The 17,467-nt window shown below is 43.7% G+C and overlaps 1 protein-coding gene across 2 annotated transcripts in view; it reads left to right on the top strand.

Moving 5' to 3' along the window:
• The window catches only part of CDKAL1 (CDKAL1 threonylcarbamoyladenosine tRNA methylthiotransferase), a 278,423-nt gene that overhangs the window by 207,487 nt on the left and 53,469 nt on the right, over window positions 1-17,467 (top strand). For both annotated transcript variants that reach the window (XM_071553173.1, XM_071553174.1), the window contains exons 12-13: window positions 529-709; window positions 9,889-9,951. In XM_071553173.1, the coding sequence (XP_071409274.1) occupies window positions 529-709; window positions 9,889-9,951 (244 nt within the window). The remainder of the gene's footprint in view (window positions 1-528; window positions 710-9,888; window positions 9,952-17,467) is intronic.

The following is a 17,467-nucleotide window of genomic DNA, read 5'->3' as shown; positions in this document are numbered from 1 at the left end:
TCTCCTCCTGCCATGAGCCAACAAATTGTAGTGTTGCTGATCTCATGGTCCTTCCCTGCCATTCCAATGCCATCTTTTAACTTCATCTCAGGTTATGGAGTCTGAATACAGGAACTACAAAAGGAACTAGTAGAGTTTAGTCTCTTGGCTGGGGATTTTTCATAAGGAAAATGTGGAAGAAGTCTCAAAAGGTTTAAATTTTATGTGTTAACCAATCAGAATTCCAGAAATAACAAGTTCTGCTGATCTCCTCCAGTTCTGAATGAAGAGTCGATCCAGATGTTTTCACTTGTCACAATCCAAGTCCAATATTTGTTGCAATATTTTTCTTCTATTCCATTCCCTCTTGACTGATTACTAAATGCATTCATCATTACCAAGCAATGGTGTTAAAATCTCTTTTTTTTGTTTCCAAAAACCATTTTAGGTCTCAATTTCTGCAGCTAAAGTGGAAGATTTCTAAGTCTGTGCACACCAGCAAGACTTTGACATTGCTTAGTGAAGTTTTCCTTTCTGCTTTCCCTACAGAGTGCCTGGAATTACCATTGCTACAGACATCATTTGTGGCTTTCCAGGAGAGACAGACGAAGATTTCCAGGAGACAGTGAGGCTGGTGGAGCAGTACAGGTTCCCCAGCCTGTTCATTAACCAGTTCTACCCACGCCCAGGAACTCCAGCTGCCAAACTGCCCCAGGTGCCCCCTGCAGTGGTAAGAGGAGTTCCCTGTGCCATGGGGGGCCTTGAGCACATCAAACATGTGCATGGGAATGGAGATTCTCTGCAGAACTGTGCCATGAGTCACTTACAGGTTTGCTTCAGTCCAGCAGGTGAAGTGGTTGTTGAATTGCCTTTGGGTGTCCCCAGGTCACTGAGTGGGTTTCCATCTATCAGTGACTTGTTCAGATCGTTGGGAAGGGTAAAATATGGTTATACTGAAGGTCTTCTCTGCTTTCCCTCAGGTTTGGGGGGAATGGGCACCAACAGCAACTGATCACACACAGGAATTGGTTTCCATTTTAAGACTTTTGTGACTCCATCAAAGTCAGACTTATTGTGAAGAAATATGCAAGTTATTAATAATAGAGCAATAACAGTCTCTGATTTATTTGTCAAATGGCAAATTTGGAGGCCACTTCTTGAGACTCTCCTTATACACTGCTCATGACCTTCCCTTCCTTCAGCCTGCAGGTTGGAGGCCATTAAGAAAATTGCATTTAATCTTTCATTTTCAGGTGTTTCCCTTCTCCCCATCTCCCTTTCCTTCTTTACCCCCTCCTCTCTCTTTCCCTCCCTCCCAACACTCCCTTCCTTCCTTCCTTCCAACACTTCTGGCTGCCAACATTCTCATCTTAAACTCCCACAAGGAAAACTGCCTCTTTTGATGTAGAAGGTAGATGGCTGTTGACTCTATTTCTCTTGCTAAAAATAGCTATTTATAAGCAATAATAATAACAGTCATATCTGCAGGCATGGTTTGATTTATTTCAAAACAATTGAAGTTGTTATTTTTGTAATCTGAATCTCAAACCAGGAAAGTGTACAAGACTGATGCCTGTAGTAATGCTGTTCATTATTATCTCATTATTATGGACATAAATAACATTTATATTTCCTTTTGGTGTAAGAATGGAAGTCAGCCAGCAACCTAAATCAATTTAAATAAAATCCTGTTTCTTTCAATTTATGTATCCTGGTACACCAAAGTCAAAGCAATTTATCAAAACTTGTATCCTTTTGCTTATATATCTCAAAGCTCACCAAAGTATTTCTCCTACTCAGTATCCACCATGAATTCCATAGGGTGTTTCATCTGCTGGGACATAAATGAGATGGTATTTGGCTTCTTCAGTTTATTGTTTAGAGAAGTGCAGCTGAGCAATGGTTGTTCATTTATTATGGACTGTCTCATCTTGGGAAATAGCAAGTTTTCAAATATAAATAGCTGCTGTTGGGACAGTCTGCTTAGTGCAAGCAACTCACTCTGCTGCAGTACTTTTTGTTATTTTGAGTGCTTTTATACACCTGAGAAAATGAAAAAATATCAGAAATGTAATTTTTGGAAGGCAGGAAGTTTAACAACCCAAACCTCCCTTTATGTTTGGTTTGCATTCCCTCATTCCCAGTTCTGAAGGGTGCTGTTTTCACAGGAGGTGCAAAGAGCTTCATTTGCCCTCTCCTGTTCAACTGGGGGCTGTGGGAACACGGGATGTGAAGAGCTGAATTATTAGAACAACATTAGCAGTTCTGTGGTTAGAAGTATCACTTGGAAAATGGTAATTGTCCATTTAACCCAGTTTTACATTCTTTCTTCTTTGTAGCATTAGTATTTATTCTTTCAGTGAATTAGAGCCTTCAAAGGAGATGAGGCCTCTAATCCAGGGCTGATGAAAATCTGTAATTAATAGATTTTGTTTCTCTCTTTTATTTTTTTTCCCCTGTAGTCCTTCAAAAATCCTGTGTTATGAGATCCTTTGTTCTTTTATCTCTGAGGAGAAGTGGAGAGTAATGAGTCAAACAGAGCAGGAAGAGCTGGTGCTAATCTCTCATGGTTTATATTCTCATTTCTTGTAGACAGCAGTGCTGGGTATTCCCAGGAATGGGCAGGCACTGGATTGGGCATTCCCAGGAATGGGCAGGCACTGGATTGGTCTCTCCCAGGAATGGGCAGGCACTGGATTGGGCTCTGCCAGGAATGGGCAGGCACTGGATTGGGCTCTGCCAGGAATGGGCAGGCACTGGATTGGGCATTCCCAGGAATGGGCAGGCACTGGATTGGGCTCTGCCAGGAATGGGCAGGCACTGGATTGGGCATTCCCAGGAATGGGCAGGCACTGGATTGGGCATTCCCAGGAATGGGCAGGCACTGGATTGGGCATTCCCAGGAATGGGCAGGCACTGGATTGGGCTCTGCCAGGAATGGGCAGGCACTGGATTGGGCATTCCCAGGAATGGGCAGGCACTGGATTGGGCTCTGCCAGGAATGGGCAGGCACTGGATTGGGCATTCCCAGGAATGGGCAGGCACTGGATTGGGCATTCCCAGGAATGGGCAGGCACTGGATTGGGCATTCCCAGGAATGGGCAGGCACTGGATTGGGCTCTGCCAGGAATGGGCAGGCACTGGATTGGGCATTCCCAGGAATGGGCAGGCACTGGATTGGGCTCTGCCAGGAATGGGCAGGCACTGGATTGGGCAGGCACTGGATTGGGCATTCCCAGGAATGGGCAGACACTGGATTGGGCATTCCCAGGAATGGGCAGGCACTGGATTGGGCATTCCTTGCCTGGAGTAACCTGTGTGTTCCTCTGCCAGGAAAGGGAAGGAGCACGTGACCATCTGCACTGTGCACTCCCACCCCTGCATCCTTTAATGAAATGTTACTCATGTTAATAAAGTCATTTAATTGCCTTTGTGTAGGAAAGCAACAGCCCCTGAGCTGGCACAGAGCTGGTCCGTGTGGGGTGCTGTGTGCCCAGCCCCTCCACAGGACATGGCCCTCTGCAGGGCAGCTCTGGGGAGGCAGAGAATTTGGGCTGTGTTGTTTAACTTCTGGTGCTGCACCACTGAGCAAGGTATTGTTATTCTTGTAGGATTTTTTTCCCAAAGCCTGCATGTATTTGCCATGTTATCCCAGTGCTGCAATGGGCAGATCTGTTGCTGTTTGCAAACTGCTCCACTTGTCCAGCTCTGGTTCTCAGTGGCTTCAGTGCTCCTGCCCAGGCATCACAGCTGCAACAGGAACATATTTCCCAAGTCACTTCCTTTTAGTTTCTTTCAGAAGACCTTATAACTTCTAGGGACAGTCAGTAGAGTATAATTTAATACTTTCAATTTTTTAACACATGGTTTGGATGGAGATCATAAACATAATTGCCTTTTTGGGGAAAATCCTTGTTTATCTTAACAGAAAAAAAAATCAGTAGGTCAGCATGGACTCATCCCTTCACATAGATAATTTATCTCTGAAAGCCTTCCAGGCACTGGTATTTTTCTGAAAGGGCAGAAGACACTAATCCAGATGGACAGTTCTGCCACCATAAATTGAGCAAAGGCAGTGGAGGCTGCAGGCCCTGCTTAATTCTCCTGCAGAAAGAATGTCCATGGAGAGTCAGACATCTGTCTGAGTGGTCTCATCATGTCAGAACCATCAGTGAGATGATGCTTGCCATGAGCACTGTCTGCAGTTTAGAGAGAAGTGGCAATAAACCCGGGCATGATTTATTTTTTAATAAACAAACCAGTGATGCTGAGTCATGTATGTGGAAAATTAGTCAAGATGCTGTTCAGAACTTAGAAGTTCTCCTGTTTCTTTTTGCCTTTGCCCCATTTCATCTGCCCACTGCTAAATCCTCTGTTGCAGAGGTGAGTCTGGATGCTCCTTGTGTCCAGTGGGCTGTCAGTAGAAAATTCTCACTCTGAAGTGTGGAAATGAGGAAATGCTGTTTTGTTATTGCTGCTGTTAATATTATTATGTATCCAAATTTCTCTGTTTCCTTACTGTGTTTAATTATAAAAATGATAGTGCTGATAGTTGTGTTACTCAAATTACAGATTTACTCAAACTAATACTGTAATAAGCAATGTAAGAGGACATGATTTAGATGTGTCTGGCAGGGAATTCATATTTAGCTGAATAGCAGAGGATCAAAATACTTCAGTCCTAAGTGTGAAGATTATTCCTTTTCTCTAAAATTAAGGGTGTGTAACCCCCTGTGTTCTGGTCATTTTAATTTCTCTGTTGTTTATTATTTCAAGGCAGCTGTTTCTCATGTGGGGAGACTTTTGTCTCTGTCCTGTGTGATTTGATCCCTCCCAATTCCTGAAACATTAGGGGAGTTTATCATCTCAGGAGCAACTTGACTCCTGTCACCTGGAAATGACTTGAGGAAATTGTGATTTTGGAAACAGGGATCACAGTAAGGTACAATTCTGTTCATCCCCACTGAGCTGGCAGCTGTTTGGAGAGCACTGATGTGGCTGCAGCTTCAGGATGGCACTGCCATCAGCTGCAGGGGGGATTCTGAGCTTTGTTTCTGTTTTCCACAGTGTAAGCAATTCCCTTTCAATTATTGGTGTAATTATTAATCAAAAAATAAGCATTGGGATATCTAGATAAAAGACTATATATTCACTTTCTTTTTCCTTCCCTCTTTCTGTATACCAGCAGATAATTACTTTGCTCCCAGCTAGAAAGTTTTGTCAGTCAACCACTGAACATTTCTTTTAATTCCTCTGAAGGGCCTCATTAAATTTTTCTCTCTGTATTAGTTGTATTGAGACTATACTTACTGTACTGAGGGGAATAACCAAGTTATACCTTCATAACTGCCCTGATTTGGGCTGGGATAGAGTCAGTTTTGTCCCTGGCAGCTGGGGTGGTGCTGAGTTTGGGATTGAATGTGACAGTTGTGTTGGTAGCACACTGATGTTTCTAGTTGTTGGTAAATAGTGTTTTTATGAAGTCAAGGCCTTCTCAGCTCCCTGTGCCCTGCCAGCAGGAAGGCTGGAGGGGCACAAGGGGCTGGGAGGGGGCACAGCTGGTGCAGCTGCCCCAGACTGGCCAAAGGGCTGTTCCACACCAAGTGCATCGTGCTCAGAGTGCAGAGCTGGCCTGGGGCAGCTGCTGGGGAGCTCCTGGGCATCAGTGGGCAGCAACAGCACTGGGTGTCACTGGGGTTTGTGCATTCTGTTGTATTATTATCTTTATTTGTTTTCTTTTTCCTTTCCTGACCCATTAAACTGTCCTTTTCTCAGCCCTTGGGTTTTCTCTGCTGTCCTGCCAGGGCAGGGTGGGGGCACTGGCAGAGCAGCTCTGCGTGGGCTCAGTTGCCAGCTGGGCTCAAAGCACAGCAGGGCTGTTTGGTACCCAGTGTGGGGCCTCTGCAGCACACACACCTCCTCCTCCTCTGGCAGTGCTGAACTGTTTGCCCTCTGGCCAGTGCATGGTCCCTTCCAAGGCTGCAGAGTGACTGGCATTTCCTGGGTTTTTGTGCTCCGTGCCACCCTCTTACTCGGAGCATCAGTTGGATCAGCCCTGCCCTGTCAACACCAGCTCCCTGGTGCCAGTCAGGGTGCTGAGAGATGCTGGGCTACAGTACCAGCCCCTGCCAATGTCTCTTTTTCAGTTGGGGTGTCATGGACTTCAGGTCCTTTGTGTCCCCAACTTCAAATCCATGCTGGGAGTCACCCTCGAGTCTGCCCTGCACTGTGTGCCAGAGGCTCCAGGTGTGCCCACTGTGCCCAGCTGCAGTGCAGTCCTCACCTTTGCCCTCTTGCCCTGTCTGGGCAGGCACAGGGGCTGCTGCATGGACAGTCAGTCCCCTTGTTCAAACACCAGCTGTTGCTTAGGGCCCTCTTTGAAATGGTTCTTCTTCCAGGTCACTTGAGAGAGAGGGTTGGCAATCAGGCTGTAATTTGTTATATTGCCAGAGGAGAATATTATTGTTAATTTTTTTCCTTTTCTCTCCTGTTAAACTGTGTTTATCTCAGCCTGTTTTCTCCCTTTTGCCCCCCATCCCAGTGTGGGAGGCAGGAGAGGGTGAGCAGCCCTGTGGTGCTTCCCTGTTCCTCATGGTGAGCAGTGGGGAGATGCTGAAGCCTTTCAGCACAGGGAGGGCTGTCAGGGGTGCATTTACAAAGAACTCAGGGGTGTTTCACGTCCTCTGTGGTGTGTAACACAACCAATTGCACTGTTAAGAACTTGCAGGAGAGAGAGTGCAGAGGGTGTTAATTAGTTAATGTGATTGAAATGCCCAGAAAGGAAGGAACCATCTCATTACTAACACAGGCATGGCAGAGTCAGTGATGCCTCTTGCCTTAGCTTAGTGTTGGCCAGTCCACAGGTTGGGCAGTGGGGATTATGGAGGGATTTTCTTCTTCCAGAACTGAAGAGGAATGCTGGGGAGATCACAGGGTGGGAGGAGAGGAAAGCAAAGCCAAGTGAGTAGGAAAGGAGCAATGCCCCTCACTGAGCAGTGCCCTCAGTGCCCCTGGGCTGCCCAGCTCAGGGCTGTGCCCAAAGGGCATTCATTCCATGCCCCAGGACTGGGGGGCAGCTCTGGGAAGGGTCCCTGGTGTGGCAGAGATTCTTGGCCCCTGACACACGTCCCTCCCCAGCACAGTCTGGTGTGACAGAATGTGCTCCCCGTGCAGGAGGGGCCAGGCCTGACTGATGGCTGAGTTTGCTGCACCCCTGTGCTGAGTTTTGTTTTTTCAGCAGTGCACTTCAATTTATTGCCTTCTATTCTGCCAGAAGAAAGGCCTGAGGGGAGACTTTTATGGCAACTTTGGGACCAGGGAGTTAAAAAGTGAAGGCTGGAGGGGAAGGCAAACCGTGAAGAAAAAACAATATATAATTCTTCATATTTTTCACTCAGCTGTTGTAGTGTTTCAAGTCAACACCAGCAAGTTGCTGGCACCTTCAGAGCTGTCACAGCATTAGGCCACAATTATTAAGAATTTTGAAGGTGAAAATAGACTTTATAAAACTGAAAGTCAAGTCTAAAGGAAATTGGTAATACCTTCATATTGGGGACTAATTTTGTTCCTTTAACTCCCAGATGAAAAACAGAATATTCCATTTAAGCAGCTTCTGAGTAATCTGTAATCCAAATACCTCCTCAGTGTTGTAGTTCTCCTTCACAATAAACATTGTGGACCTGCAGTGCTGCGGTTGAAAGGGAAATAAACGAGTTTTACAGCACATTAGAACCATCAGAAAGACAGGTAATTATCACCTGGGCACGAACAGAGGATCACCAGATAACTGCAATATGCATGTGTGAGTCTGCAGTGCTCAGCATCTGGCATTGCCCTTTCATTTGTTGTTTTGTGAAGCAGTTTCTGTTGCAGGGTTACTGTTAGAGCAGCTCATTCTGTGCTCAGTCTCTGTGCTCTGAAATGCCTGATATTTCTGGGTTTGGAGTTCTGAGTCCAGCTGCACTTGGTGTTCTGGAAAGACACAAATTATCCCTGAGCATCCCTCACTCTGTGCTTGAGCCAGTTTTGTCTCTCTGTGCTCAGAGTCCACCCAAAACAGTCTTGAGTTCAGATTTAGCTCAGCCAAACCTGTGGGACATCCTGAGGCTTTGGGGACATTTCTTCATGTGCAGCTCAGGAGTTCCATTCTGTGTTCTTGTGGTATGGACTTGAGCATTTCTCCAGTCAGGAGTGTTTTGGTTCTAAAAAAACTCCAAAATTTTGTGGAGAGGCAGGAAAGAAACTGTAATTTTCTCTAATAAAAAGTGGAAGATGTGTCAGTGTGTTGTGCAAGGCAAACCATCTTCATTCTTCATCCACTCAAGCATTTAATGAGAGTCTGAGGTGGACAATAGGTGTTTTCTGTCACAGAGTTTTCCTGGGTGTTATTAAAGCTCTTGCAGTCAAAGTGAATACAAGAGGAAGAGTCTGTGTAACAAAAAGCCAGAGTTGGGCTCATTCTGAATTTTGCAGGGTTTGCTTCCTAGACAGACCTCCATAATTCAAACTAAAATGCCTTTGTCTTCCTGCATGATGCAACATTCAATTAGTTTTTTAAGCAATTTTTAGTAATCATTTCAGTATCTCCTTTTCATTTATTATCCCATTTCTCCACATCATCTCTATGGTATTTTAAGCACTCTGGCTGTGTGTGGTGGGACTGCCAGGAAAGAAGTGATAGCAAGGGGCTGATTGGGAATTTGGGTTGATGCTTCATTTGAGCATCTTCTTTTCCCCACTGGAAATAAAAGAAATATCAGTGAGGGTCAGAGGGTGGAGTTTCCTCTGCTGAGGGAGATCTTTTCTCTGGCAAAGGCATGTTCAGTTGCTGAGAAAGTCTGTGCTAAAAATAAAATGTGGTTTTTAATATGACTTCTGTTAGTTTTCAAGCCCTGTGTTAAACTCAGAGAAACAAGTCCTGTTAGATATTCCTTCTGGTGATTGAATAGAATTCTGTGTGACAGGACTAACCTCTGCATGCTGAGAACAAAATTTACCATTTTCCCTCTCCTTGAAGAGGGACAGAGAGGAAAAATTTGGTTTTTTGACTCTTAGTGGTCTAAAGGGACCTGAGAGGAGTAGGAATATTAATCTGATACCTTGAATAATTCAGAAATATCCAGAAATTCCCACTTTTATGACTAAGTGTCCAAACACCTCACTGGGAACAAAAACTGTAAAGAAAAGAAATACAGAGTTTATTTTGTACAGTCAAAAATTGCTAAACTGCCCCATAGTTTCCAGAAGTTAAAATAAATAATGGTCATTTTCCCTGCCCTGATGGGCTGCACCTGATGTCATTAACAGCAGCTGAAACCACTTGGGCTAATTGGGCAGAGGGGGATTAATGAGCAGCTTTGTCTTCAACTCTGCTCGGGACAGGAGACATTTTCCCCCTTTGCCTTGGCATTAAATGGCATTTCACTTATTAATTTTCCACAACCAAGGCAGTGACAGTGTTAGCATCAAAAGAAAATGAAAAATAATGTTATTCTTGTTTAAAGTGACTTCCTCTGGGCCTGATGTGTGAGGTAAGAGATGGACACACGGAACAGCAAAGTCCTTGCAGGGCTGGGGCCTCATCTCAGAGTTTTGTTGTCTGAAACATTATTTGGGATTTATTGTGCAGAATTAAACCCAGTCTGAGTTGTTGAGACATTCCACTGATGTGCCACAGATTGGTGTTTATTATTTATTAAGGATATTTTCTTAGTGTTGTTAATATATATGTTAATTATTTCCTGTGGTAGTTACTGTCCTTAATCTGCATAAATTGCTCTTCATTCCTGCAGCTCCATTAACAGAGTGGGGAGAGAGTAGAATGTCTTTGTGCCTGCATTTTTTCTGATCACAAGTCTCTTTCTCCCCTAACTTTTCTAATAAGGTTTATTTATTGTTATTCCCTTACAGAAAAAACAGAGAACAAAGGACCTGTCCCAGCTGTTCCACTCATACAATCCATATGATCACAAGGTAAGAAAAAATACACTGCCTGTGTTTGTTGCTAGGAAGAATTCCAAATACTTTTGATAACTGTTATTTCATGTTTAGTGCAAAAATTAGAGGAAATTATAAAATTGAAAGCAGGAGGATGTTCATGTTAATTAAAGTTTGCTGTTGTATAAATGTTTCTTTAAGAGAAAACTTAAGCCAAGCTTGAAAAGGTGCATTTTGTGATTTGTGAAACCAGTGACTTGGAACTGCTCAGAATCTTTATAGTTTGATGCTTATTTGTAAAGTCTGGGACCCCTGGTTAAAAAAAAAACAAAACAAAAACCAAACCAAACTTCTGTATATTCATACTATGGGGGGAAAAAAAGGTCATTTCCCTAAAGACATTGCAATAGCAAAATAAAGCTGTTACAAGAAGGTTTTGGAGAACCAAGAGACAGAGGTCCCAACTTTTCTGTGCTATAACCATGTCAGGGGGTTCTTGTAGACATTCTGAAAAGGGAGCATCAAGCAGCAGATTGGAGGAGAGTTGTTAAATAGGTTTGTAAATATTAAATATTTTTGTGGGGTTCCTCCTCTCTTGGGTGCATCTCTGGGTGTATTTTTATAAGCAAATGCAAAACTTGTAATGATTTCTCAGCAGCATGAGGTGTCTGCTGTGCAAAGTGTGTGTGGGTTTGCAACTATCCAGTAAAGCAGAGAAGGATTTGAAATGTTTCTGTTGTTGTTCAGACATTTCAGAGGAAAAGTCTGAGCTCTCCCTCTTCTTTTCCTGGCCATGGACCAAATACAGTGGAAAAATCAGGCAGGTTTTCTATCTGGGAGGAGGAGGAGGCAGGAACCCAAACATAGATGTGTGTAACTCACATCTGTCTGTGAGAAAAGAGCAGTGTGGTAATTAATTGGTTACATTCATCAGGTGGCTTGTTGCTATTAGAGCTTTGTAGTTACCAGCAACTTGAAAATATATGGTTTAAAACACTTGACAATCAGTAAGTACATTCTATAATTTTATATCATTTTGAGTTAAATCCATCACTTCAAAGTACTTTTTTATAGGTAGTCTCACATTATTTACAAGGTTTAAAGCTGATATTAAGGGCCTGTGAAAAGGGAGGAACATGAAGAAGAAAGAGAAACTGTGTTGAGATTTTTGGATGGGATTGTGTTGCTTTTTGGAATTGAAGCATTTTAAAATAAATGTGTTAGTAAGTCAAGTAAGATCTAATAAGGAGACACAACTGATGAACTGGAAGCTTTGATATTCCTCCCCATGTCTAAACTCTCCTGTACCAAACACTTTATTCATAGTACAAGAAAATTCCATTATTCTTTTATTAGCACTTTAATGGAACTTGGCCATTTGGAGCTCCTGCTGCCTTCCTGCTCACATCCTTTGTGGCATTCCATCAAAGTACCCTCCAATGGTTCTGGCTGCAGTTGGGAAGCCTCGTGCACTTTACAGATGAGTCATCAGGCCATGTGGGATTGGATATAAATGCTCAGATATAGTCCCTTTTGATCTTTGTTTTAGGACCTTTAACAAAGTATTAAAAGTAGCACAAATGTTTGAGAAGTGATTTTTGAAGCTCCACTTTTGCTGCTTCCAAGCCCATTCTGTGTGTGTGTAAATTTATATTGTATATATATGAGGGGAAAGGACAAGTGGAAGTTTATTCAGTTACAATCTTTCCTCCTTTTCCATTTGATGGGGAAGGTTTTCCTCTGCTGACAACTTCTGTTTGCAGCAATCTCAGTGCAGGTTTCTTGCTCTGTGCTGTTGGTTCCCTCCTCAGCTCCCAATGTCACACTTGTTACAGTCACTTCCTTTGCCCATTAAAAGATTTCTCTCTGAGGTTCTTTCTAAAGTAGAAAGGAGAGAAACTTTAGGATAAGGAGGTGCTCAGTGGTAGTTAAAACAGATGTGAAAAGCTTATGAACTGCAGGGGCTGAAAGAGGATGTGCTGCCAAGGTTTGATAGAACTTCATCCTTTTATGATGGGATTTCTCATAGAAAAAAAGGAAAATCAGTCAGAAAATGAGAAAATATTCATTATTCCACTGAAACAGAAAGTGGTGTTTTGCTGGAGTAATTACAATAAACTTATTAACATAATTACTATTTATTTATGGTCAGGAGACCAACAGCTCTTAGTTGCTGTTCCTGGAGATTTTGTCTATCTGGAGTGAGTTACTGCAGCCTGAAAGATTTAGATGTTCCTGGTTGTGCATTTCCAGGTGAAAAGCTGCTACTTTATAGAGGTGGAAACAAGGATTTGCTTTTCCTCTGCTCACAGGTGTGTGGAGTCTCACCCAGGGAGGCTTTAATTCAGCAGCAGGGGGGTCAGAGCTTTAAATTGTCCCCTACAGTAGGGATGGAAAAGTGGGAGAACTTCTCCCCTGCCATCAGCAGGGGCAGGATCAGTTAAACTCCTGGATTCTCTACTGCCGAAACAAGTCTAAGTTACCATCTGGTTGCCCTGGGTTGGATAATTCCCCTTTCCAGGTGGATTTGATCCTGCCCTTTACCGTGGTGTCACCACAGGGGTTACAGAACCTCTGGGTCTCTGACCCTGAGCCCCTGCAAAGCTCCTTCAGTCTGGAATGCCTGGCAAACACTGAATTCTGGATGGCAGACACATACCAAGAGCTCCCTTTTCTCAGATTTTTCTCTTGTCCCTTTTAAATATCTTGTAAAATTCTTTCTTTTCAAATCTAAATAATTATTTGAGACATGCCAAGCTCTGTCTTGGTTATGAAAATGTTCCAGGTGTGTGATTGCCCAAACTTACTCCAGTGAGCAAGTGTAAAAATACACAGAATCCTCCTTGTAATGAAGCCATTTCTTGGTCTGAAATCCTGGTTTGTCCTGTGTTTATGTGGAGTGGGAGTGTGTCCAGTCTGGCTCACTGAGAGCCAAGTTCTGGTTCTGTGGGATGTTTCCCTACCCAGCAGTAGAACAGCTCTTCAGTTCCATGTACAGTTTATCTTTTTCTGGGAGCATCAGGAAAGGAATAGAAAATTGGCACCCTCATAAAGCTGTTCCTCGGCAGTTTTAGTGTTTTAAAGCTGAAGAGAAGGTATTTGAGGGTCACTGTTTTTACCCTACTCTGGCCAGTTTTCTGCCAGCTCATTCAGTGACAGGCTCTGTTTGCACACAAGTAATTCCTGCTGGATGGTTTTGTGTGCACACTCTGAGGTTCCACAGGAACTCTGCTCTGCCTGCAGTGGGTGTTTAACTCCAAACTGATGGAGCTGGACCTTCCTCCCGAGTTGTGGGTGTCCTTTAATATTTAGGACTCAGTTTTCCCCAGGCATTAAGGTGATTGTGTTAGTGGGTTACCTGGTCAGCCCAGCAGGTTTGAGCAGCTGAGTTGGAGTTTCTGGGTCGGAGTGTCCAGATTGAGCAGCACAGAGCCTGAGTTCTTGTCTCCTTTCTGTCAGATAAGTTAATGTTCAGTCTGGCCCTCAAGCCATTGTTTAAAATGATAATCCTCAACTTATGCTCTGCAAAGGAATGTTTTCCATGTATTAAACACAGCATAACAGGAGTACTGTTGATTTCTCTGCTTTGCCTCTCTGGGAGGACATCAGGGACACCCTGGGGCACGTCCATCCCTGCCTGTGGCAGCCACACAGCCCTGGGGAGTTGTGCTCAAACCTCAGCTGTTCCTGCCTTTTGCAGCCTGAATCTCTTACTCTCAAACAGACCAAGAGCTGTGAAAAAATAAGGTCATGTCTTACAGCATTAGGGATTTTTTTTTCTTAGCATGTACCATGTCCAACCAAGTAAGAAATAAAGTCAATGTTCATGTGATTTGAGAAGAGGTTTTTGAGGTATTTTCTTCCAAATTCAAAGTGCTCAGGATTAAAAAAATTAATTGCTATTTCAAAATGTGCTCCAATTGATGCAATACAACTAAAGTAGTTGTAAAATCATTAAAAAAATGTTCTTTGTTAATGTGTTCTGGAAATGTTAAAACTCTTACAAAGCTAAAACCCCCAAGAGAATGCCTGTGCTTTGGGCAAATTGTATGGACCACTGTGCTGAGATACAGTTAAGTGACAAAAAGCTTTCTTGATTTGTTTTGTTGGGTTGTTTTGGGGGTTCTGTGAGCTCTTAGCCTGGCAAACAGTTTTGGGAGGCAGGGGTGTGCTGTCCTGTGTTCTGTTGGCTTTGATAAATGTGCATAATTGATTAAGGAGCAGTAACAACAAGGCTGTGTGTGGCTGTCCTCGAGGTGCCAGTGGCTGCTGTCACTCTGACCTGCCACGTTTTCCACCAATCCTTTCCATAGCACAGTCTCTTGTTCCAGCTTTTAATGGACAATAAACAGTCTAATGTGGCTCCTTCAGCTGAGGTTTCTTCTGCTGGGTTCTGTAGTTCTGGGGGAGTTGATGCTTTGGGTCAGAAAATTTCCAGAATTTCCCCAAGGTTGTGCTCCTACCCATTGAAAGAGGCTGTAAATAATGCTGGGGTGGAGCTGTTCTCCCAGTGAGATGGGTGGGCTCTGCCTCTGGGGGCATCTCTGTGTGCTCAGAGTGCTGGGCATTGCCAGGAGCACAGCGTGGCAATCCCAGCAGTGCCCAGGGCTGTGGCATTGCCTGGGAATGATCCTGGGCAGCCCAGGGGAGGGCTGAGGGTTCTGATCAAAGCCAGCCACGTCCTGCAGTCCCTCCACTCTGTGCTGGAGGAGGTGCCTCGAGGGGCAGGGGTGGTGGAGGGGGGGGGTGGTGGCACTGAGACCCCACAGGAGACTCTGCCATGGTGAGGGCTGTGCAGTTAAACAGCACAAACTGGGAGATGGGAACTCAAGAGCTTCTGTTGGGACCAGTTTCCCCACCAGTGAGCCCCTTCCTTTCATTTTTCTGCTGTGTGTGGGGAGTCCTTTACAACTAATGAAATTTGAACCAAAGAAATTCTACTGAAAGAAACCCCTCTGAAGTGCCTTCTGTTGGCTGACTTTGTAATGGCAGAGCTCACCGTGCTGCTCTGGTTAATTGGCTCCTAAAAGCTTTGGGTTTGAAGATGTTTCTGCACTGTGGTGTGGCTTCCTGAGTGGTGTTATGGGTTTGGCTGGTTTAGGGATGGGGTTTGACTCTCTGTTGGGCACTTGGCATTTTGCCAGCTCAACCCAAGGCAAGTGGGCATTAAATGGAAATGCTGGACACTAAAGGAGTTGGAAGTGTTGCTGTGAGAGCAGATTTTTAAAGGCAACTGGTGAAAGACTGAAATGTATCTAAAGCATTAAACACATCTGCAGGTGAGATTTATGTCTTTCCATAGTCTGTTCATAGTTCAGATCCCTCAGACTCTGCCATTTGTGCTGCTGTGTTTGCTGCTGTCACCTTTCCCAGCTCCCACATTCTGGAGTGGTTTGGGTTATATGAGAGGCAACTTGTGTAAGGAACAAGGTTTGGGTGCTTTTGGAGTCTGGAAATGGGAACTCCCAGAACTGCTGAAACCCACAAGCAACTCTTGCTGCTTTTCCTGAGGACAGGAATGTTTCTCAGTCACTAGCTGGGCTTTATAAGATCTGCTGTGAATGTGGAGGTTTTACTTCTGAGCCAGAAAAAAAGAAAGCAGTTTTGAGGTCCTGTGTCAGCCTTCACATTTTTTGGGTAATGACTTGGGGAGATGATTCTGGATAATAATAAAAATCCTTTTAACCTGTTTTCCATTTATTCCAGGAACAGCATTGTACTAAATCATAAGGCAAGTGTGAGGTTGCAATGCCTGTGATAAAAGCCATGGTCTGAATCTCCTAAAGGAGGTGCTTTGAGTTGCTCCTCTGTAAGATGAAAAGCTTTTCTGGGTTATTGCTGAAAAGGGACAGAACCTTTTGCTGTCTCCTGCCTTGAAACAGATTTGGGGTTTAATTTAATAGCTCAGATACCAGATATGACCACGTTTTATGGATACTCTCATTGTAACCTCCATCCCTTCTTCTGTGTTCCCTCCCCTCGTGTTCAGAGCTGCTTTTTGGAGGAGGTTACATAAAGCTCTTTTATGCTCTTGGTCTGATGGGAGGCTTCAAAGGACACCACTGAAAGAGAAAAACAATTTCTGTTTGGGAGAGCAGTGCAGGGGCCTCTTGCTAATGGCACACTTGAACATTACTTGATGGCAGTGAAGAAAATCTAATTGCCTGACAAGCTCCTGCTTACTCCTCACTCTGAGCCACACTGAAGTTCTTCTGGAACACAGAGGCAGCTTGGAAAGGGCTGTGCAGACACCAGAGGTTTGGTCAGGGTTTGTAGGAGATGGGCACAGAAACAAGGCAATCAATGCTGTGAGGGCCTCACTTCTCCTTTGAATGTGCTGTGTGGAGGAAGAGAGGTCTGCTCTGATTTAATTCTGTAGCTGAAGTGTTGGGATAGAAGAGTTTCAGTCTGATTTGAAGTGTATATTGCATCCAGAAAGTGAAAAAACAAAGAACCCAATTCCTGACTCTTGCTCTGGTTGGTTGATTCTGTTTTACACAAAACCTGAAATATATACAGGAGGTGTATGTGACTAATATTTCAGTGAAAACCATATTTAATGCTCTTATCTTTTGCTGTAATTGGATATTCAAAGCATGTAGCCCTGTCTGGTTCTGACTGAATTGTTTGGGATTGTTACCTCAGCCAGCAGGGAGGGTTTCCTGGTTTAGGCTGGACAGGTATTTGTTCTACCTTTTTGAAATGGTCTTCAAAAAATTGCTTCAAAAAATAGTCTGTTAAATCCCATTTGCATCTCTACCCAAAGGTGGGGATGTGTGGGCTTAGATGCTGAACAAGGTTTCACAGGTCCTGATTGAAATCTCCTCATTAATGACCTTGGGAAGAGTTGAACAAATGAGCTGCTGTGATCCACCTTTTTCAGTTAAACAGTCACAAAAATATTGGTCCTTTACCTGAGCTTGAATTTATCAGAAGGAAGGTACAGACCTGAATTCCTCATAAATACACTTTAACAGGCCCATTTCATTCACTTCATTTAACATATTGTTAATATTACTTTTCCCCTGTGTTCTGGTATTTTGCAAACCTAAAAGGATTTTCATCCAAAGAATCTGCATCCACTCAAAGATGGGATTTTAGAGACTCTCTGTCTTTGATTTGCATCCTGGAAAGTGTGAGATGTTTTGGGGCTAATGGCACATTTCAGGTTTGGTGTCTCATGATCCATCACTATAAAAATGGAGGAATTGTCTCCTTAAAGAACCAAAAGTGTTGCAGTTTCTTCATGACAAATGTGGCATTTTCTAATGTCACTGAAAACAAGTAAGAAGATGATCTTTAAAGGTGACATTTTAGTTCATATAAATGCTGCTGCAGGTCAGGTTTAATTTTCCTTTCAGCTGTTTCTTGTGCAATCTTGAGTCATATCCAGTCACTCAGCCTTATAGAAAGGGAGGTGGAGAAGCAAGCAGGTGATGCAGGTCTTTTGGGGTTTATTTTTTTACAAAATACATTTCTGTGCCATTTGCTGTGTGTAGCACATGTAAGATGTGCTGTGATAAAACACTTCAGGCTGCAAATCCAAGCAGTC

The sequence above is a fragment of the Pithys albifrons genome, chromosome 4 (assembly GCF_047495875.1).
Source record: "Pithys albifrons albifrons isolate INPA30051 chromosome 4, PitAlb_v1, whole genome shotgun sequence".
Lineage (NCBI taxonomy): Eukaryota > Metazoa > Chordata > Aves > Passeriformes > Thamnophilidae > Pithys > Pithys albifrons.
The sequence above is the reverse complement of the archived record's forward strand: the minus strand, read 5'-3'. Positions and strand labels throughout refer to the sequence as shown.